General features: G+C 45.5%; 1 protein-coding gene across 1 annotated transcript; it reads left to right on the top strand.

Moving 5' to 3' along the window:
• Positions 1-8,983: 8,983 nt before the first annotated feature.
• Positions 8,984-20,939, top strand: GFRA3 (GDNF family receptor alpha 3). The gene is made up of 8 exons (XM_075103060.1): positions 8,984-9,168; positions 12,620-12,895; positions 13,620-13,712; positions 14,141-14,486; positions 14,565-14,674; positions 15,751-15,885; positions 16,873-17,003; positions 17,306-20,939. Exons 1-8 carry the CDS (start codon positions 9,126-9,128, stop codon positions 17,438-17,440), a joined length of 1,269 nt encoding a protein of 422 aa, XP_074959161.1. The 5' UTR covers positions 8,984-9,125; the 3' UTR covers positions 17,441-20,939.
• Positions 20,940-22,316: the final 1,377 nt, after the last annotated feature.

Below are 22,316 nucleotides of genomic sequence, written 5' to 3'. Positions count from 1 at the left end.
CCTTCTTCCCAATGGCAATTCAGTGTTAAGAAAGTAAAGCATGCAGGTGCTAATGGATACCTAAAACTATGATTTCTCAGCCTATCACCAGGCAGGATCAGGTATGCCCAGCAAATAAGTCTCCAGCAAGTAAGTCTTTATGCTTCCATAAAGATCAACAGTGAGAACTGCGGAAGGTTAACTTCTCTGTCGCATGTCTGTTAAGCCCTTACTGACATGTCAGCCATGGTCTTCCCAAGCTGCAGCTTTTAAACTACAATTTTTTTCTTGATTACTGGTCCAGCGTAATTGAATTGCTGGTATCTCTGTTTAGACTCTAGGTGGGGATGACAAGTCTGAAAATCTGATAGGTTTACATACATTTATATAGCACCAGCCAACAGATGAAGTTAGCAGATAGCTCTCTGTAAGGGAAGGCTACTCAAATTCTCCCTTTTGGACGTTTTTATGGCAGCTGAGGGTGGCTGTTTTCAGAGAGCGACCAGGGCTAGGATGAATTCTATCCTGCTGCTTTCTGCCACGCCAGCAGTTTGGCATGGGTTCTGAGGCTGTATGTAAGAAGAAAGAGCATTATCAAGGTAAAGAAATACTGATGCCAATAGAGAGTTAATCATCATACACAATGAGCTTGTATTGTCTGCTTTACAGCTAAGCTGTCACCAGAGGTCCTGACAATTAAAAAGGCATGAAATGGGGGTGATGACAGTATAGTTAAAAAAGAAAATACTGCTTTTCTGTTAGAATTCTATTAGCTGCCAGAGTAAAATGAATTGATAGCTGCCAACCTTGTACATTCTAACTTTCTCCTGCGCTTTGAAGTAATAATTTGGCGGCTACGATTCTCAGAAGTTGTGGCCATTTATCGGTTCTTAGCTAACAAAACTAACCTGAGAGCAAGAGAGCCTGAAGATCATGCTCGCTAGGAAGAATGTCACCTTTTCTGCACGTCCTCTGGAGATAGTAGAAATAAACACAGCACTGTCCCTAGCTGTGTTTTCTAGACACTGCTCAGTGTCTGCATAAGAGGTGAGGTGACCGACAGTGCACCCGTGCCGTGCACTGGTGAGGCTCTGTCCCAGGCTTCTGGGCATGGTGTGAAGACAGGACCCACCAGGTGGCACTCCTGCAGCACCACCAGGGACCCCGGCCACAGCCTGGTGCAGCCAATTGCTTTTTCCAGTACATCTCGCTCCCAGGAAAAGGGGATCAGGATTGGTCTCTCCTGAGAGAGAGCACAAACATAAACCACAGAGCCCTGCAGAATATCTAATGTTCCTGAGCTGCCTTAGACCTGCATGAGGGGATTTTTTTTTTGTCATCCCGGGGCATTAGGTGGGCCACAGACTCCAGCATAGCAGCCCCTGTGATGTGTGTTCACTGAGAAGAGATGGTGCTGTACTCCTTTGTGTTACTCCCAGCTATCCTGCCTCCTCAACCATGCGACCTTCTACCGAGCAGGGCCCTGGGGATCTAGCTAGAACATATTCCATTTTATTACAAATTAGCTAGATTGTTGGGGTGAAAGAGGTGCATGAGCGTACCTGTGATAGTGCCTCAGCTATTGGCACAGCTTCCCTTCAGCATGGGTTAGTTAAAATAAAAACAACAACAACACAACAGTGTCTATATACTGCTACTAAAAATAAAAAAGAAATTGCACAGCTTTACTGGTTTGGCTTGCATGCAGACTCTCAAGAGGCAAGCCTCACCTTCTCACCAAACAGCCTTACTGTTCTGGAGCACATTGCGTATGGCACATGGAGTCTCCCTCTACATTTATGCCGACTGACCTTCACCTCTGTATAAAAAAAAACTCAGTTAAAACCTCTTTGAGCAGAGTGAGGTATCCTCCTGTACTGCCAACAGTATCTTTGCTGATAGCTCTTAAGGCAAGTACTTTGCTGGATGCTTAAAAGGAACAGGAGGTACAGGAGGGAAGAGGGGGGTTTCTGAGGACAGGCAAATAAATTAGATATCCTAGAAACCTCGTTGCCAGGGGCAGACCCAGTAGAGAAAGCCTCATCCATCTGGACATAGCAGCTCTCTGTTGTGGTCCAAAGTCCTGCCATGTGGGAGCGGCTCGTATCTGGGTCTTTCCTGGTAGTCTCTAAAGCACCTAATGCTGCTGATAAGATCCCAAGTAAACAGCCCCTGTGCTGCTGCCTTGTGATGTGCCCATCTCTCTTACAAGCAAGGAGGAGAAAATGTACAGGAGTGATTAAAATAAAAACCCACTGCAAGCAGCTGGAGCCTGCTGCCTCCAGTTCTGTCTTCCACAGCACTCAAAGGCAGCGAAGGTGGCAACAGGGTGGGACTGCTGATCTTTGCTGCGTAACGTGCCTTGGAAGTCCTCCGTCTCATGGCTTGAATGAATGGAAACCAAGTCCATTTCACAGTGGAAGGCAGCTGCAGGGCTGCTACTGAATCAAGGAGAAATAATCTATTTTATGTTCGGTAACTTGATTGCTCTCATACCTGTTTAAGTACCTTGCCAGCCTACAGAGCAGTAAAATCTTGCTTTCAGTTCCATTATTTTTCTGTCTGTTATCATGTTCAATATAGTACATGCCCCTGAACAGCTGCTACCGCTGAAGGCCTGGGTCTGTCTTGCCACTGCCCGATCCACATCCTAATTTCGCTTCACTTGAGACAAGCAGAGAGCAAGTAGCTGCTCTAACAATATGCATCACGGATATATCAGGATCAGAACAATGAGCTCACAGTGCATCCCTTAAATATCTTTGAATCAAAATCTAGTGTAATGCATTATTAAAGCTACTTACTTTTTCTATGTTCTTGCCTCTGAAAAAATGTAGACTTAACGTAATAGAGCAGTGCTGTTCCAAGGAGCTCCTCCTTTCTTTTCTTGAAGAAATACTTTGGCTTTCCTTTTGCAAATAATTTTTCTTCTGAGCTGCTCATGACTTGGATTGCTTCTGAATCTGTCATCCAAGCATGCACACGCTAACCATTGCCTTTTCTAGTTGGTGGGAAGGGAATTCTAATCCAAAACCTGCGTGCTAGGCAGTACTACCACCAACGCAAGACCAAGTCAGCTGTGGCTTTTTCTGCAAGTTTGGATACAGACTCCAACACATCTCTGGATAACCTGTTCTAGAACTGCACCAACTTCTTAGCAAAATAGTTTTCATCGTATCCAGCCTGAACAACCCAAGCTACAAATTGGGGCCATCATCACTTCTTATATCGCCTGCCATTGCCAACATGAGTTTGGGTTTGCTGCCTTTGCAACTCACATTCAAGTAGCTGTAGGCCGATAACAGATTGCCTCTGAAGCTCCTCTGCCAAGCAAACAAGCCCAGCTCTGTTAACCTCTTTCCAGGTCAGATGATCCATCTTGGGAGCCCTCCACCACACTCTCTCCTGTTCCTCCACAGCTCTCTTGAACTTCAGGGGTAGGGGACTGTACACAGCAGTCCAGGTGTGGCCACACCACTGCTAAGCAGACAGGAATAGTTTATTTCAGTCTCTGGTCATGTTCTTCCAAATACAGTGTGGTGCGTGGGTTGTCTTATTCAGGATCAGAGTCTACTGGTATCCATGGCAACTTCCAGGTCCTTTCAGAGGGGCTGCTCCTCAGCCAGTCAGTCCCCACCCGGAACAGGCGCATGGGGTAACTGCGCCCTCTTGCAGACCACCACTCTCCTTCACTAGGTGCCTCTTGACCCAGCCTGCTCATTTCTCAGCATCCCTCTGGATTGAAGCTCTGTTGTTCTGCTTGTCAATTCCTCAGCCTAAACAGTTGTCATCGTAAATTTGCTAGTTCCTTTTTCCTGTAGGATGACTTATAGACAGTTATTCTCACCAAAGATAGAGTCTATCCATTAAGCTATATAACTTTGTCCCTATCCAGACAGACACCTAAATGTCTCTGATCTTCCTGCTGTGAACCACACTGAGGCTAAAATACAGGAGCAGCTTTGAATGCTTTATTCACAGGAACAAAAGGATAAAACTATCTGAGCCAGAAGTGGCCAAATACCATGGACACTGAAGCAGAAAACTATGGGTAGCTGCTTTGGATGTCAAACTCCTGAAACTTCTTCGGCAATGAGCAGCCAGGACTGTTTAGGACACTAGCAGTCATGCTAGGAAATGAAAGGGGTTTTTATTTGGTTTTCTATGAATATAGACATTAACTTCTGCTGGACTGTTTGCATTAGGTTAATATTTCTGTAGTGTACAGGTGTTAATATGAGCCGTGTCTGCTGTCTGTCTCTAGCCCTGTAAAGAGCGGAGTGTGGTGCTGTAAATATTAGCCCAGGCAGAGAAGTGTTTGCACAGCCCTCCTCTGTGCTGCCTCCTGCAGCAGTACTCTGATAGTACTCCTTACAGATGCCCCAGGCTCAGCTGTCAGAGCGTCAGCATTTTCTGTATTGTGCAGTAACATGCTCTGGCCTTGACTCGAGAAGGGTTGTAGTGGTCAAATCCTGCAAAATGCAGCAGAAGCACCAGTGTGCTGTATCTTCATGAGTACTACACAAAATAAGGTACATCTAAGTAACTCGGCACATACTGCAAACAAAATATTTGCTGGGTCAAACCCACACTTCACTGGCTCTGGCAGTTGCAGATGTAGAGAAGAAATGCCTAGCATGTCACTGGAGATGCTGCTTGCTTTAATGTAGTGATACACAGTCATTTCAGAGGGAAACTAATGATTTGTGCTCCTGGTTTGTTCAGAAGGGCTCCCCAGTAATGGAAACGACTGTCCATTGCTGTTAATTTGAAGAGAAGAGGACCTCCTGCAGATACTGTAGGGATCTCCCTGCCACCAAAGAGATGAATAACTAATGAAGGAACAGCACCGGCATGGTGAATGGAATCTTTGTTCCACTGTGTGCACCTCACACAGTCTATGATAAGACATAAGATAGATGTGGCCTGCCATGTGTCCAGATCTGCTGAATGAGTTCTTAATGTGTTAAAGGAAAAACTTGCATGCACTGTATCAAGTACTTCATAGCCTGAAAGCAATATGAAGATGATGAATTGTGATGGCTCCAATGAATGTCAAGAATATGAGGTTTGGTGCTAATATTTCCCATTAGAGGCAGATGGATTGTGATCTGCACTGCAAGGACCAGAGGATCCAGACTCATGAATGATAAAACAAAAATGAAAAGCAAAGTAAGGCAGTATTCCAGGGAGCGGAGATGGGGTGGTAAAGGGAGGAAATGTGCAAAGCTATACTGGTCATGCTGCCTGTAGTGTACTGGCTTGGAGAGAAAGTGCCTACAACAGCTGTAAAAGCGGTTGCTCTCTTTGGCTGATGAATTTCAGTGTAACAGTCAAAACCATACAACCTCCATGAGGATGAAATAAGGATGAAACAGGCAATGCAAACCTGATGTCGGATCACCTTGCATACAGCTGTTGTCTTCAATCTCGGTGCACATCAGGAAGAGCAGCGTTTACCTCAGAGAATAAAAGCAGAAGATGGTTCACTCCAGACTCAGAGCGCAAATTCTGTCTTCATGAGATTCAGCAGAAATGAACTGCAGCTCTGTAATAACGTTGGCTCTGGTTCTGTAAGGTAACTGATTGCCTACCTGACCATGAGGGGCTACTTCACTGAATGTTTCCCTCGGCTCTTTTGAAGTGACAGCTCATCGCTCATATATGTGCAGGGATGACACCCTCCAATCAGCTGCTGAGAAGCAAGCTCTCTTTACAGGCTATGAAAAGAGTGTGACCACATGAATGTGACTGCATACCTCTGGACTCAAGGAATTCGCATGCAAATTGGCTTCCTTGAGGAGTTTGGGCAACTCTGTGCCTCCAGGGCTCATGGTTAAATGGCAACAATTTTCACGAGCTTATGTTTAAATGAATGTGTTTAACTACTTAAGTGATGATACACTGTCCAGGTACTGCTTAGCCTTATGAACAGAATGGTGCTTACTGCAGTAGGTGTTGACAAGACGCTATGGACAAATCTGCCAGGGCAAGGGGGAAATGAACAAGATGTCCAGTTTTTGCATGTGTTTAACCCCTGTGCAACCTTGATGCACAAGGTTAACATTTCAGTTTTGGGTAAAACAAAACACTGGCGAAGATCTGACAAGACTTTACTTGCTATAAGCCTTAGTCACATACCTGTTTCATCACAGGACCTGCTGACATCGCTATCCCCAAATCAGCCCAGGACCCTTATGAACCTGCAAAGATCAACAAAGATAACATAAACCAGGGAACTCATGCTGAAAGCTGAAGCAATCAGATCAGAGCTGATCACTGTTCTTGCAGCTCTTTGAGAAGGTCAAAGGCCTGGACCTTGCATGGAATTAGAGAAACTGATTCTTGAGATATTATACATTACGCTGGTAGATGACCCCCATAGGTCAGAGTTGGCCTATACAATTTCAAAAGGAAAGAGCGATGAAAGCTCTGGTCATGAGAGATTGGTAATTATCCAACTCTCTGAGACCTGTAATGAGGTTACAGTGCTGCTCTGCACGTGTGCAGCAGGGGAATAACCAAATAACCTTGTCCGTCATGGGTCCCAGGCAAAGACACATGTAAGTATGCAAAAATCAAGACAGGGACCATTTCGCTGCAGTCATAGGCTGTGCTGACTAGTGAAGTGTAGTGAATTGGCCAGCCCTCCACCAGACGTTGAGTCAGGTTCCTCTACTTGGCCACTTGCCAAGGCAAACTTGAAAACACGGCTACAGCATTCAGCTTTAACATGGAAAGAAGAATTTTCCCTTTGCCTTTTTATCTACTGCAAAGCATAATTCAAAGCTGAGTTAATGAATCATTTCAGTGGGCTTTTGGTGAAGATTTGTAATCACAGAATCAGAGAAACAATCTGTAAAGCAACTTGAAAGATCCTCTGAAGTATTCTCTTGTACCAAGCTGACTGAGCTGTCTAGAGGTGTTCTTAAAGATCCCCAGTACATACTATCTCTTCTTTTTTTTCCCTCCCCACAAAAGTTGTTATCCTGTTGGAGAAGAAATTGTATTGGTCTTTGACAAATCCATCTGGGAGACAAATAGCAAGGCTGTTATTTTCCACACACTAACAGATTGTTTATGTGTTCCAGAATTTTCTTAGAGCTTGTAGTTAAGTTTAATTGTTTATGTTCTTTCGTTTCTCAAGGCACATACACTGTTTAATCTTTTTCAGGCTTTTTTTCCTGTGAGATGTTGACTAACAATTCACTGAGTTTACTGAACTCTGCCTTCGCTTAGAAGTGTAAAAACAGCAAAATAGAAACGACAGACTAAGGATCAAAGACTGACAACCACTACCATCCAAATTTCCCTTTACATTCATATTCTCAAAGAAGCTGTACCTGTCAGCTACAATCAGGTCCAGCAGAGCTTCCTCTCCTGTAGTTGTCATCACCTTCTGTACCAAGAAGGTAACATGTTCCACAAACTTCCTGTGCCACCGGCACTCCTGTAATGGATGCCTGGGCAGCTACAACCTCCCGCTGCTGTGCACTGGATGATTCTGCGTGGTTTTACAGCCAGGCATCCTGGAACATAAATGGTAGTGCCCAGTTTCCTTCCATTTTAACAATCAGTCAAATTGCTTAGAGAAGCTTCTCCTACAGTCTCAAAGCAAGTATACAAATCCTTGAAATAGAGGGCAACCTCTCCTGTTCTTCTCCTGCCTGTTACTCCTCACAAGTTGCACACCACTGTATTAATATTCCAGCCATAGTAATCATCCAAACAGGTCCCTACCGTGCCACAGTTACAACGGAGATCATGATTAAAAACTTTCAGCTCCACTTGTTTATTCTTATAATTTCTCACGAAAACCATAGAGAATTTCACAGGACCAACCCACTTCTTGTTTTTTTCACATGTTGTCATTATAAGTAAACCTCTTTGCTCCTGGCTTTAGTTCAGTCTAACTTCTCTGCTTCCTCCTCCTGAATGGTAACTGCAAACAGCTCACTACAAAGCTAAAAACACTCTGTCCCACCCACCATTTTCCCTAAGCTCCTCCAACCGTTAGACTTTGATTAGCCTTTGAGCCGTGGTGAGAATGATTTTTCATTCCTCCAGTGTTTGTGGACAACTTGTTCACATTCAGAAGAATTTTCTCACAGCAGCTCCCTGCAGTAAGCAGGACTAATCTTTTCCAAAACCCAGGAGGAGGAAGGCACCACTGAATTGGATTGTGAATACTTGATGTGTTTGCACAATTACTGCTTTTTGGGGAAGATGCGGTAGGTCTCTCTACTTGTGCAAGCGATCAACCTACAAAAGGTTTGCCTCATTTTCATATAGTAACGTTTGATGCGCACATGTTGGATTGTTACTTTTTCGCATTCGTTAATTTGACCTGAGGGTGCTAACTAAAAAGATGGATCTGTTCAAAAAAGAAGCACAGCTGCCTAAACGCCAGGCGGAGACTCAGAAATGCGTTGCTTAGCCTGGATACAGACATATAGCTCAATCTAGGCAGAGCCAGCAACGGGTAAGATACTGAAACAAGACCCTTCACGATAAAGCCAAAAGGAAGGAGCCAGAGGTTCACCCATCTCTCCTGCAGACCAAAGAAGCACCGAGATCACTTATTCAAAAGGTAGCCGGCGTCTGTCCCCTCCAAGAACACTCCCTCCGTTTAAGACTTACTTTCTTTTATCAAAGCACACCCCCGAGGGCGCTCCGCACTGAGCAATCACAGCTTCACCCTCAGTCCTGGGTTGTACTGCGAATCGAAAACCAAGCAGAAGTCTTCCACAACTCCTTTCAAAAGCGCCCCTTTCGTAACGTCCTTGCAGGTCTTGCCCGGGAAGCACGTCCCCGCACTGCCTGCGTCGCGGGGCCCAGCAGCTCCCCCGGCCGCTCCGGGGGCGGCTGCAAGGGACTGCCCCGCAGCTCCGCCCGCCCCGCCACCCACCCGCTGCCCGCCCGACGGCCGCCCCCCGCCCCGGGCCGGCTCCCCGGGGTGGGCCGGGCCGCGGGGCGGCGCTCGCCGCCCGCTGCGCGACGGGGCGGGCCGCTCGGGGCCGGACGGGCGCGCAGAGCCGCGCAGAGCCCAGCGGAGCCGCGGCCGCTCTCACGCCGGCGGGCTGCGCGCAGCATGTGAGCTGCGGCCCCAGCGCTCGGAGCGACCACCGCCGGCGCCGGGCGGCAGCATGGGGCTCGCCCTGCTCCTGGGGCTGCTCCTCTCCCGAGCCGGTAACAGCGCCCGGAGCGCGGGGCGGCGGGCGGGGCGGGCGCCGGGCTCGGTCGGGCTGCGGAGCGTGGCGGGGCAGGGCGGCGCGTCCCCGGTCCCTCCGTCGGCGAGCGGGTCCGCGCCGCCGCGCCGGGGGCCACCCGCGTCCCGCGCCCGCCGCGGGCGGCTGCGGCGGCGCCGGGGACCCCCGCTGCTCGCGTTCGGGCGGCCGGCGCCCCCCGAGCCCGGCGCTGCCGGCCGCTGTCCGCCTCTCCTTTCCCCGACCACCGGCTCCGGCTGCCGCCCCGCTGCCCCGGGCACACGCGGCGCGGAGGACCCCGCTTTTCGGACCGGGAAAGGCGTGCTGCTTCTTTGAGCTGAAACGTGAATTGCAAATGCGGCTGTGGAGGGACGCGCTAGGGAGGGGAAACGGTTGTCCTGGAGGCAAGGCTCGAGGGGGGGGGACGGCGGACGCCGGGCTCCTCTCACGCCAGGGGCCGATCCCTCAACGCGGCAGGAAAGGCAAAGCGAGCTTCTGCTCTAGCTGGACCTGCCTTAACAGATCCTTGCTGTACCTCTCTCACGCTGACTCTGCTTAGCGCTTTTCTTGATACCTGCCCTCCACGCACTCCCTCTCTGAAATGCTTCAAGCTGATAGTTTTCTGAGATGAGGCTTAGTTTGCAAAGACCAGTCCAAGGAGCTCCTGCAGAGATGCAGCTGTTCTACTCTGCCTTCTACTACTGCCAAGTCACAAAAGCCGAGGATAGAAAGTATTATTCCTCTTTCCAGTTCATCTCTTATGCAGTCTTCATGGCTGATGTGACTAGAAACACAGAAATTATGGAACTGCTCTGAAGCATTCCCAGACCCTGGCTATGGGATGTCAGTGCTTCACACTCAGAAAAAGCTGCAGCTGCTGAATATTACAATGACTTCTATAAAAACAGGCTGTTGCGCTGAGACCTCAGTGGCACTTGCAGCCACAAGATTGCAGCAGATTTCCCATGATTTTCCATGTCCAAATACCAGTGCTTCTTTGATACCTTTCCTTTATTAAGCACAGTTATTTCCTTCTGCAATCCTCCTCTCTTTCAACAGCATGGTGCACCAGGGGCATAAAGATAATACATATATGTATATGACAGGATGTGGAGCGAAAAGGAAGATGAAAGGGATATTGTATTACTTATCACTTTTTTCTAAGGTATAAATAATCATAGTCTGTGACTTGACTAAAAAAAAAGTTAAAAGGTAATAAACTACAGAAGGACTCCCATACACATGCGTCTTTAACATGTTCTGCAACCTAGACCATAGGTCTAAGAAAGAATTAGCTTTCTCATTTGTTCACATTATTATCTGGAATACTAAGATGGGTTTTAAAAAATGAAACAACTTGTCAAGTATTAGGGCTTCAGACAATGGATAGCTATTAAATGATGTCTGTAGAGGAGGACTGTGTTAAATTTGAGGTTTACAGCATCTTTGCCTGAAGCATCTGGTACAGGCCTGTGGTAGAAACACAGTCTATCCGCTTACACCCAGCTCTGCTTTACCCTGGCAACTATCATACCACTTTAAAGCTTTTAAAATGTCACTTCAAGCTCAGGTGCTTGCTGAGCAGAAGTCTTAAGGCTAAGAAAGAGCATCCTGTCCTTTTATGAACTTCCCACAACAGCTACTGCAAGCCACTGTTGGAGGTGGGATGCTGGGGGAGATGGTACTTTGGTCTGGCCTGGTAGAGCAGATCAGTTCACACGGTTTAGGGTTCCAAAAGCTACTGGAGAGAACGGACCAATTTGCTATTGGGAATTTGCACTGATTGCAACCCTACAGTATGTGATCACACTCGTAACGTTCATTAAGGTTGTGCCTAAGTGTAATGCCTAACCAAAACCCACTGTGCTAGGGTCAAAGCATTTCTGATGAGATACGTGCTTTTCAGGGAGCTTACAAAGTCATATGGTCTCTACGTAACAGCCAGATGAACAAGAAAGTACAGTAAGTTGCTAGAGAAGCAAAGAAATTTGTACAAGTGAGACAGGCATGCCTAGATAGTATTACTGGACTGTAGGAAAAGTAGAAAGTTTGAGAAGCAGACTAACATAGAATTATGCAGCCTACTGCTTACAGGAAATAAACTGATGAAGGCAGCAGAAGTGAAGGAAGTGAGAGAACAAATTCGATGGAGAAGGTGATATACCAGGTCATGTGACCTGTACCAAGATTTTTTTTTCTGATCTGTAGTGAAGGCAGACTGAAATGCTACTACTGCACCTGCTGAATAAGAGAATGATCGGTAAGATCATGTACCCAGAGAACACTGAAGGTAGATGTAAGGCTCAGTACAGTCATTTCTTAAAATCAGCCAAGCAATATTGTCCTAAAGGAAAGAAACAGACTAGCCTATATATAAATATCATTACCAGTCTTGTTCCAGGTCTTCACTGTACTTGTACTGTAAACACAGATTCAAACACTACGGAAATGAAGGAAGAGTACACACTGAATCCACCTACCTGTGACAGCATAATGCTAAGTATTGCCCCCATATTACCCTTAGGAGACAACAGTCCATATAAAAATTTTAAAAGCTGAAAAAGAAGTCTAGTTTCAAAGATTATATTGTTAAAGTGAGACTATTTAGTACTTCCTCTAGGTGGTGCATATGTATATGTGTGTGTGTATATATATATAAAATCATTGCATGTGTTACACAAATACAGACAGACACAGATATAGTCAGAGTTCACAATCAACCGGCAGATGAAAGCTGGCAGACCAAGCCTGCATCCCAGCATTTTTGGCAGCTATTTCAGAGACTGGGTTCTAAATACTTAAACTTATTGCATATCAGCACTTCTGTATGAAGCTACTTGCATCTTACATTAAGGATTTATTCTATTGTGCAAAAAATACGCATTCTTAAGTTTCCAAGTTCGGTAAAGTAGTTGTTTTTACACCCTACAAATGGCTTTCTCAGTTCATCTCTTAATGACCAGCATATACTTTAGCGATGGCAGCAGCGCTGACTCACAGCACACAGTATGGTGTTACTATGTGCTTATTGCACTGCGGTTTTCATTACCCAGATAGAAGAGCTTCTTCAAAGCAGGCTCAGCAACCCTGAGGTTTCCACAGGGATTTACTACTCCATAAAATACAGAGCCATCCCGGATCCTGGCCAAGTTGAAAGAGTTAAGGGTGATTTAAAAAAAGGTTTTATTAAACAAAATTATGTTTGAGACTTTTCTTTAACCTTTTGTTACCTCTTTCATACATTAATACTTATCCTTTTGTTTCTAAATGGAGACAGCTCTTGTTCCTTACTACTCCATATGAAAGACCCGCAGCAGTTCTGCCTCCTGAGAGGAGTCCTTACTGAATATTGGATGCCCACAGAGCAATGACAAGGTGCTTGTGTGGCATTCATCAGGGCTGCAATCCTAACAATCTTTTCCCTACCTGTCCAGGAGACCTCCTGGCTCTGCCGAGGAGCGACTGCATAGCAGCAGAACAGTTGTGCCTCTTGGACTCTACCTGCAATGCCACCTACAGGATCCTGGAAAACTGCGCCCTGGCTCAGACCCGCTTTCTTCCACTGGATCATGATAGTAGGGTCAGGTGTCTAAACGCAGAGCTAGACCTCGGAAACAGCTCTCTGCTGCACTGCAAGTGTCACCGGCGCATGAAGAGACAGGAGCACTGCTTACGTGTTTTCTGGACCGTTCACTCCAGCATGGCAGATGGTGAGATGAAATAATATGAGTTTACAAGGTACTGGTAAGGCTTACCCCTGCCCCACATTGGAAAACAACTGCAAAAGGCCACTTCCCAACACTGCAGGTATCACTTTGGAACCACAGCTCCTAGAAGAGAATTCATTATTGCTCTGTTTGATAAGCAGAGAAAACTGATCTGGTCTGGGACAGTGCCTTCAGAATCACCAGGGACCCTGAGAGACAAAGGTAGCTACTCTGAGGCAGTTAGATTTAGTGCTGTGAGGAGAGACTGCTGTGAAAATCACCTCAAAATGGTCAATGTCTGTCCATTACTGAGAATGGATGTGTGATTATGACACACACTGCAATGGCATCCTTGAGCACGCTGCTTCTTTCCAGCATCAGTGGGATGCTTCTACTTGGCTTCCCGCTAAAGACTGCCCATGCTACACATCTCCTCACTAGTATTGAGGCAGGAAAAAAAAGGAAAAATCAAATGACAACATAGACCAAATTCCAGCCAGTGAAAATTTGATGACAATATGTAATTGCTGTTTTTACACAGTAACACCTTTGCATCTCCAGCAGAACCATTCTTGGCATTTGTCTTTGAGCAGGACAGGGCATCTCTGAACTCCAGCCTGAGGAAACAGCCAGGGACAAATAAGAGGAAAAAAAAAAAATTTAAAAAAAAGAAAGCTGTTCACAAAACGTTTCTCTCACTGCATAAAATATCTTGTATCTTGCCTAGGTTATTTTAATTTGGAGGCCTCTCCCTATGAGAATCCAGCAAATGAAGAACACTGGAAGACAGATTATAATAAACTGGCAGCTCTGTTATCAGGTAAGGATTGTAATGATTACATGATATAATGCTGCCCTTTCTTATCTTTTCGTGGGCTGAAAATTATTAAGAAGAACAATTTGGGGTAATGGCCCATTTAATCAGAGGAATGCCTGCTCTGGATACCTGCCTAAATTTGTCTCCCCTACCAAGTGTAAATACAGCCACAGATTGAGGCCCATGAAACAGGGAGTAACCCACAATGATGCATTTTCTGAAGCAAACTCCCTAACACAAACAGAAAAAAAACCCTGATTTTCTAAGTAGTATAACTACAATGACATACTACAGGCACATAGCAGGACTAATTTTCTTTGTTCTTTTTGATGTTCCCAATCTGATCATCAAATAAGGGCTACCCCTATTTCCACACAGAAAGTCTTCTGGAGACTTGCATCATTGTTCCTGGGTTTCTTTTGGCTTTATAGGCTCACAGTTAGCAGGAGATGCAACAAATCCATGCCTGAAAGCAACTCATGTCTGTAATCTGAGCAAGAAGTGTGTTCGTCTGCGCACAGACTACGCCTCTATCTGCACCAAGGGAGCGGGAAGCGAGGACATGTGTGACCGTCGCAAATGCCACAGAGGGCTAAGGAATTTCTTTGAGAAAGTCCCTGAGGATTTCACCAAAAGGATCCTATTCTGTCCATGTCAAGATGAACTTTGTGGAGAACGGCGCCGGAAGACTATTGTCCCCGACTGTTCCTTCCAATCTAACGCCAAACCCAATTGCCTCTTGCTTCTGGACTCCTGCTTAGAGGACCATATCTGCAAGTAGGTCCAGCAGCAGCAGACATTAGCCAAGAGAAGAAAACAGCATAGACACTGATAGTCTCATTTTCCTTCCTACAGATCCCGACTGGCTGACTTCCAGCAAAATTGTCAACCTGCAGATATGTCTCCAGATGGTTGCTCTCAGCACAGCCATGCTGCATGCCTGCAGGCTTACATGGGCATGATTGGTAAGTGATATCCACAGGAATACACAGGGTGGATGCTTTCAGGCCACAAACTTGCAGGCACACTCTGATGCTGTGAAGGACCATCTTGCTCTCCTGCAGGAGACAGTGCTCAGTATACCAATGAATATGACTCTAGTGCTCCCTCTTGCTTCTGAGGTTAATGCAGCCCAAAGAGAGCTCTTCCATGGCATTTATCCCTCTACTTTGTCCCATCTTCTGCTGTCAAATCAGCAGCACTTGCCTGAGATTTCTGAACGCCTGTTTGCATCATCAGCTGTTGCAAAGTGCTCTAAATACCTGACCAACAGGGCACTCTGGGCCTGTATGAACTAAGTCATCCCTGCTGCGGGAGTTATATCTCATCACAGCAGCGGTTAAACCTGACATTCCCTCTCTGCCTTTTAGACTCCTGATGGTTTGTTACTGTTGTACACACTATCTTCTCAGAGCCAGCCAGAACCTGGCACTGCCAACTATTAGAATGGAGGTTGTCCTTGGTTTTAGACATTCACTGCCAGCCTGCTAATACTTTTTCAGAGTAGCTCAAAAGAAGAGCTGTAAAGAGCAGCAATAGCTCAGAAGCTGTAGATCTACACTATACTTTCTCGTTTTCCAGGTGTCTTTGCTGGTTTTATGCTAAATGAACTCTGACCAAGTGGCACACTACAGGTGTGCAGTATTTGTTTGGCAAAAGGTATTTGGCCATACAGTGTTGCAGCTACACAAGAAGAGTGCCTTTTGCTGCCGTATGCAAGTACTGCAGTTGAGTCCTTGCAGATGCTGCACATCCTTCAATCTAATGCTTGCACCAGCTTCAGTTATCAGTATACCTCACCATCAGATTTCCTGAGTCGGGGTAGCAATCTCCACACTTTCTCACAGCTCAGCAGACTTTACATAGATTCACCAGGCCTGCGTCACCTTGCAGGGCTCCTGACCTCTTCTGTGTAACATGCATATCACAACGGAAGGCTTCTGCCTCTAGGGCAGCATTCCCTTAAGTATAACAGGACTCGTGATGCTTCTTTCATCTGATGAAGTAAATCCTGATTCCAGTTTCTGGGGGTTTGGGACAGGCACACCCATGACACCTAACTATGTCAGTAACGCCAGCGTGGAGGTCTCCCTGTGGTGTACATGTGAGAGCAGCGGCAACCAGAAGGAGAAGTGTGACCAGATACTCGGCATGTTTGAGAACAACAAATGCCTTGGTAAGCATCCATCATACCACAGAGAAACAGCTCAGGGTAGGGAAATTCATATCCTGTTGATTTCGAGGTCCTACTTTGCATTGCTCTTGCGTATAGTTCTTCTAGTTCTTCTGCAGTGTCTCCGTGATCACCTGTCCAACGTCTGGGACCAGCCTGGATCTGCTCTCAGAAGTGTTTCTGTATCTTCTGGCAACACTTCTGTTCACCTCAAACACCACAAAGTTATTTCCAAAGAGCATTCAAATGAAGGGGTTGGCAAAAAAAAAAAAAAAAAAAAAAAAAAAATCACAAGGGGAGGTCAGACATGCTGTAGCCACAGGCTGCTGAGTAAGCACATCAGTGCACCAGGGTTATGGGGTTTGGGTTGCCCACCTCCCCTCACCTTTGGCCCTCACTCAGGCAGGATAAAGTAGCTCCTGACACAGCCCCTGTTATTAGACTCAGCAGCATAGCAGTTACAAAAATCCTGTTACATGCAACTATGTAATCAATCCTAAGTCTGTATTTCTTTCATCTCCCTAGCATTTTAGCAACAGACCTTAATAAGATTTAAATATTTTATGCTTGTAAAAGCTTCCAAAGGGTATCAAAGAAACCAGCATCATTAGATAAACGATTACTATTTAAACCTACCTCCTGCTGTATAGATAAGCCTTACACCCAGCAGTATAGATACACTTACAACCTAAACATCCCATCTGAGATACTACTACCTGCCCCTTACAAAATAAACAACTGGGAAAGTCCCAGAGGGACCCAAAGACCCTCAAGTACCGTGCAAATTGGCTTTGCAGTCTGCTCAACCTCACCAGTAAACCCAGAAACTAACAGGCCATTCACTGAGCACAGAATATGTATTTTCTAAATCAAAGTCACACAGCCTGTGAGTGCATTTCCTAAAATAGCTTCCCTGGGCTTCTGCTCACTAGATTCCAAGGTGTGCACAAGAAAAGCGCAATAAGACTTTTGCTTTACTTTTGTTTGCAGAAAATACCATTTGGTCTCAAATGCACCTGAAGCAGACAACTCTAGAGAGACAGGAAGACTTATTTTATTCGTCCTCCCTAAGCTTCCAAGGAGACAGTGCCAGCACATCTCTGGCTTCAGAAATGTCCCAGGTATGCACTGCTTTGCTGCCTTTGCAAAGCAGCAAGTCACACGGCCTAGAGACAGTAGTTGAAGAACCTTGGATCTGGATGGGCGATTTTGGACATCAAAGTGAGGGATATCACGTGCATGTGGAATCCTGGACCGCTTTGAGCTATTCCTTTGAGAGACAAGCAGAAATAGGAGGCTGTGCTGCCTGGCCACAGGAGTTTTGTATAGTCTCACATTAGTGCTCAGAACTGGAGGCTCTGCATCCAGACGTTTGAGCATAAATGTGTCTAACTGGGATTTTTTCCTCTTTTCTGTTTCCTAGGTGGCTGAAGGGAAGACACAGCGAGACATCTCCGAACACAGCAGTATGCCTATGGCCTCCTCTGTATATTCTGGAGCTGCTATTTCTTGGCCGTCTCTGGCTCTGTTCCTGCCCCTGTTGTTGAGCCCGTGTTAACTTGGTGCAAATGGCATCTTTCCTTCCCATATTATTAATCTAATTCCATATCCAGGCACCTCCCACTAATGGTTTACCTTTGGGAAACAGAAGACTTCCCAAAAAGATGAATGGAACAGCCTTAACCCAGAATGGCAGTCACCGAAAACCTCCCTGCAACTTGTGCCCCACTTTGCCCCAGTTAGTTTGCCCTGGGCTCTGCAGATATGGTACCCACCACTGCTTCTGCCATGTCAGCATTTTGAGTAAGCATCACGCTGATAGTCCAGAACAATATTTTAAAACAAGGATCCAAGTTCTGTCAGAACTTGTACAGGGTTCTGTTTCTGACTGCAGGGGGGGACCTGACACAGTGTGTCCTACCACCCCATGTTCTGGAACCCTTCCTCAGGCATGTGCCTCAGCCTCAATCATTGAATGGCTTGGGTTGGAGGGGACCTTTAAAGATTGTCTACTCCAACCCCCCTGCCATTGACAGGGACATCTTTCACTAGACCAGGTTCCTCAAAGCCTCATCCCACCTGACCTTCAACACTTATAGGGTTGGGGCATCCACAACTTCTCTGGGCCACTTGTTCCAGTGTCTCACCAGCCTCAGAGTAAAGAATTTCTTCCTTATGTCCAATCTAAACCTACCCTCTTTCAGTTTAGAACCGTTGCTCCTTGTCCTGTCATTACAGGCCCTGGTAAAAAGTCTCTCACTGTCTTTCTCACGATCCCCCTTTATATATAGAAAGGCCACAATAAGGTCTCCCTGAAGCCTTCTCTTCTCCTGGCTGAACAAGCCCAACTGCCTCAGCCTTTCTTCATAGGAGAGGTGTTCCAGCCCTCTCATCATTTTCATGACCCTCCTCTGGACCCTCTCCATCAGGGCCATGCCTGTCTTGTGCTGGGCACCTCAGGGCTGGACGCAGGACTCCAGGTGGGGTGGGGTAGGGTAGAGGGGGAGAATCACCTCCCTTGACCTGCTGACCACGCTTCTGTTTATGTAGCCCAGGATATGGTACGGCTTTCTGGGCTGCAGGTGCGCATTGCTGGCTCATATCTAATTTTTCATCCATCAGTAACCCCAAGTCCTTTTCCACAGGGCTGCTCTCAATGCCTTCATCCCTCTGTCTGTATTGATCTTAGGGATTGTCCCAACCCAGGTGCACTTGGCCTGGCTGAACTTCATGAGGGTCACATGGGTCCACTCCTCAAGCCTATCAAGACATCGAGTACAACATACCATCCTGAAGTCTGGAAGTCCATACTCCAGGGTGGGTTGCAAGTAAAGCTCAATAGACATACACATAAAGTTCCTGGTAAACACCAGTTCTGGATTACTTTCAGTTCCCTTTTCAAATCCATTCTTGCACGTATATGAAAAACAACCATCCCAGATCAAGGCCACGATACTACAATGTATATATTCTTGCTTCTTTCTGTTTTGCCCCTTGCAAAATAGGTAGATACAAATATCATCCATTATCGTGGCTAGCAACAGACTTGGGTTTTGTGGGTTAAGATGGATTTCTGTGCTCAACCCCAGTAAATTTGGTCTTATCAAGCAAAGGATAATCTTGCCTGGCCGCAGGAGGAACCTTCTAAGTGATGCTTAGAGAATGCATATAGCTCATTGAAGCTGTATTGACCACAAAACCACTGGGATAGTCAGTTGCACAAATCTCTGGGAGCTGCAACTACCTTGTACCTCTCCACATATTCAGGTTGTCATTGTCCCCTTCCACCCTGCCTGCCCAATCTCCTCCTCTGCCAAGCTCTATTTCATGACCTTTTTATTCTGAATTTAAATGTGTGCACTGTGTAACTGCTGTTATTTTGTACTGCCTTTGCCTGTTAAAATGTGGTGTTAAGTGAATATCGATTTCTGAGCACAGGTTAATAGTCTACAATCAATTGTGTGCAAGTGTTGCCTCATCAGCCATCCTACGCTTTCAGGATAGCTAGAAACTCAGCTCAAAACAGCTCCTCCATGCATAGAACAGGTGGGTATTTCTTTTTACCCTGTGCTTTATCCATTGCCAGGGAAGCACCAGCTAGGTCATATGCTGTGGTTCCCAGTCACTGTCAGACACCTTATTACAGAATCTCACATAGTCATGTGTATTAGGGTAACTGTCCTTCTGCAGTGGTAATATTTCCATTTCAAACTCCAGCCTTCTCTTTACTTCCTGGGCAGGTAGGGCAGGGAAATTGCTGCATGGAGCAGAACCATCTCCTCTGTCACACAGAGAAGCAACATCTTATTTCCATGCAGTAGGAACAAATATAATGTCTTTTTAATAAAGGGGAGTATGAATGCCGGTATTTCCAATTACCTACTGAAATATGTCTACTTGGATCAAGAGACGGCACTGTTCCCATATGTTTGCTACCATTCTTTAATGAAAGCAGAGTCCATGTTAATATCCATTCTAATATCTACATTCAACCATCATCCTTCATATGGTGGGACTAGAAACATGTCAGACTCTTGACTGTAGTGTAACAGCACCTCTCCAGAATTTAGTGGAGAGTGACAGGGAAGAAGAAAATGTTGTTCTTTCCCATATTCCACAAATCAGTGAGGATATTTGTGAGAAAATGGAGCAGGTTTCCCTGAGCGGGCTATACCACACACACACTGTACTGCATTCCTCTTCCACCCATCTGCACTGCAATCCTTCTTCTTTCCCCACTTCAGTGCTCTAAGACAGGTTGATATGGAAAAAGGTATTAGAATTTTGTGGTTCATATTCAGGGCACAGTAGACCTTTAGCCCCTTACCCCTACTAACAAGGTTATTGATTGCGATTGCAGCCTCCTGTCATGTCCTGGATTACACAGGAAAATGCTTGACAGTCTGAAAAATCCAGCTCTAGACTGAAATTCAAGCAAAACATCTCAGTTTGGGTTTTTCTCCAAGTGTCTTCTGTCCCTTTTGCATGTACATACGCACCTTTAATACATGGCTGCTTCTCAGGCTTGTGCATCAATAACTGCAAACAAAATTCACCTCTAAATACACCTGCATTCACAGGCACTCACACTGCTATGTGTACAAACCCATTTTCACCTAGCCTTTTGTAACGCTTGGTCTCCAAGTATCACAGTTATTCAACTACACAGCATACAGGCACACATAAGTGTAATTATGCTAGAAATGTTATGCTAATATCAGCTCAGTTCAGTTCAGTTCTGTTAGCACCACCGATGTTCGAAGACTGGCACAGTTATGTAAACCCATTCAGAACAGTTTTAACTAACCAAATTGCAGATCAATTTACAAGAAACCCTCAGCTTCTATTCCCCAGAAACTAGAACATAAAATCCCATGAGTACCTTTGGTCTAAATACAAAAATGTATCTAATAAAAATTCTCTATCCCAACAGTCTTATGATTGAGCTCTCAGCAAGCATATACAAGGAGAGAACCTTCTAATTGTTGTAATGTAGATTATTTTTAAAAGTGTAAGATAATGCCAAATCTCTCTAATAAAATTTATCTTGCAACTCTAAAAGTCTCCTGCCTTCCTTTGCATTTAACAGAAGCTACACTTGTCGTCTCCTACTGCCGGAGGCATTATGGGAAAGAAATTTAAAGAACAGAGTTAGACAGAATCTCTTACAAAGCAATCTTAACAACTTTTACAGACATCACCCACTGTCAGGTACTTCAGATGTGGCCCTGAATTTGGAAATCCAAAATTATTGTGTCCTTGCCTCATTAAAATCATTCCTACTGCCTCCAAGAAACGCATATGTTCCATAAAGAATCAAGTGGCTGCAAGTTTTCCTTTTAAAGGAGGGCACAATATGCATTGCAGATGAAGAAAAGCTAAGCTTTCCTTCAAATGGTAATTCCTGGCTACAGATCCCTAGCATGCCTCTTAAAATCTGCGGACAATAAAAGGTAACTTCGAGTTCACAACACAACACTACAGGTTCAGCACCTATAAAAAATGAAAGGATCTTTTTCAATACATCCTAAAAATCAAAAGTCACTCTATTTGCTAAAATGGTAGGCAACTTCGCACAAGAACAAGAAGGAAAACTTTCAAAGTAATCTTGGAGGTCTCCATGAACCAGTCAAAGCTTTTGGGGCCAACAGTGGAGAAGCAGGAAACCAACCAGCACTACTGAGCTCAACAGGATCATTCAGCACTGCTACAGAACCGAAACCAGCCACTATTCTCAAGTTGCTTCCCACTTCAGAACAGATACTGGTAAATACGATTGCAGGCTAATCGCTTCTACCTCAGGGATTCTGTGGCCGAACCTTCTTTCAGATGAGGGAGGGTCGGTTGAGGCTGAGCTTGGTTTAGTCTCTAATGGAAGCTCTTCTTATAGGTGACTAGCTCTCCTCCAGGAAGTGACTTGGTGTTTGGGTTTCTTGCAAACCCCAGGGTTAGCAGAGGTCAGGGGATGCAGCACTTTCTCCAAGTGCCTTCATGAAAATAGCCCCACATGCTTTCCATTTACAGCTGATCATCTCCATTATCCCCAGGCTAGGAGGAGATGATCAGCAATTGTTAAGTGCTTGTATCAGACTAATAGCTCACTGCTAATTCCCCCAGTAATGTGAATCTAAATTCCTGGTAAACAAACCGACTGCTTTTCACACACAGGGATGAATGCCAAAAGCCTAATATTAGAGCTCTGGAGCTAAAGCTTTTAGAGCAATCCTGTCCACTCAAAGATGTTTAATGACATTATATTATGTACTAAATAATTAGAAAACGAAGGCCCACTTGGAATCAATGGGTTACTGTCTAATTAAGATGAAGAAGGGGCTCTACCCTGTTTTAAACAAGTTTAGACTAAAATGGTGTACCTGATAAATGGTGCTGATAACAATGGCTTTACCTTTGGGCAGAACAAGGCAGCCATTAAG

Source organism: Phalacrocorax aristotelis, chromosome 8, assembly GCF_949628215.1.
Source record: "Phalacrocorax aristotelis chromosome 8, bGulAri2.1, whole genome shotgun sequence".
Lineage (NCBI taxonomy): Eukaryota > Metazoa > Chordata > Aves > Suliformes > Phalacrocoracidae > Phalacrocorax > Phalacrocorax aristotelis.
This window is presented reverse-complemented; position numbering and strand designations above follow the sequence as displayed.

What these genes read in the sequence shown, in the direction of transcription:
- GFRA3 (XM_075103060.1), top strand. Translation starts at nt 9,126, where the DNA reads ATGGGGCTCGCCCTGCTCCTGGGGCTGCTCCTCTCCCGAGCCG. An exon ending in GCTGCTCCTCTCCCGAGCCG is followed by an intron (nt 9,169 to 12,619) that starts GTAACAGCGCCC and finishes CTACCTGTCCAG; the next exon opens with GAGACCTCCTGGCTCTGCCG. An exon ending in TCACTCCAGCATGGCAGATG is followed by an intron (nt 12,896 to 13,619) that starts GTGAGATGAAAT and finishes TATCTTGCCTAG; the next exon opens with GTTATTTTAATTTGGAGGCC.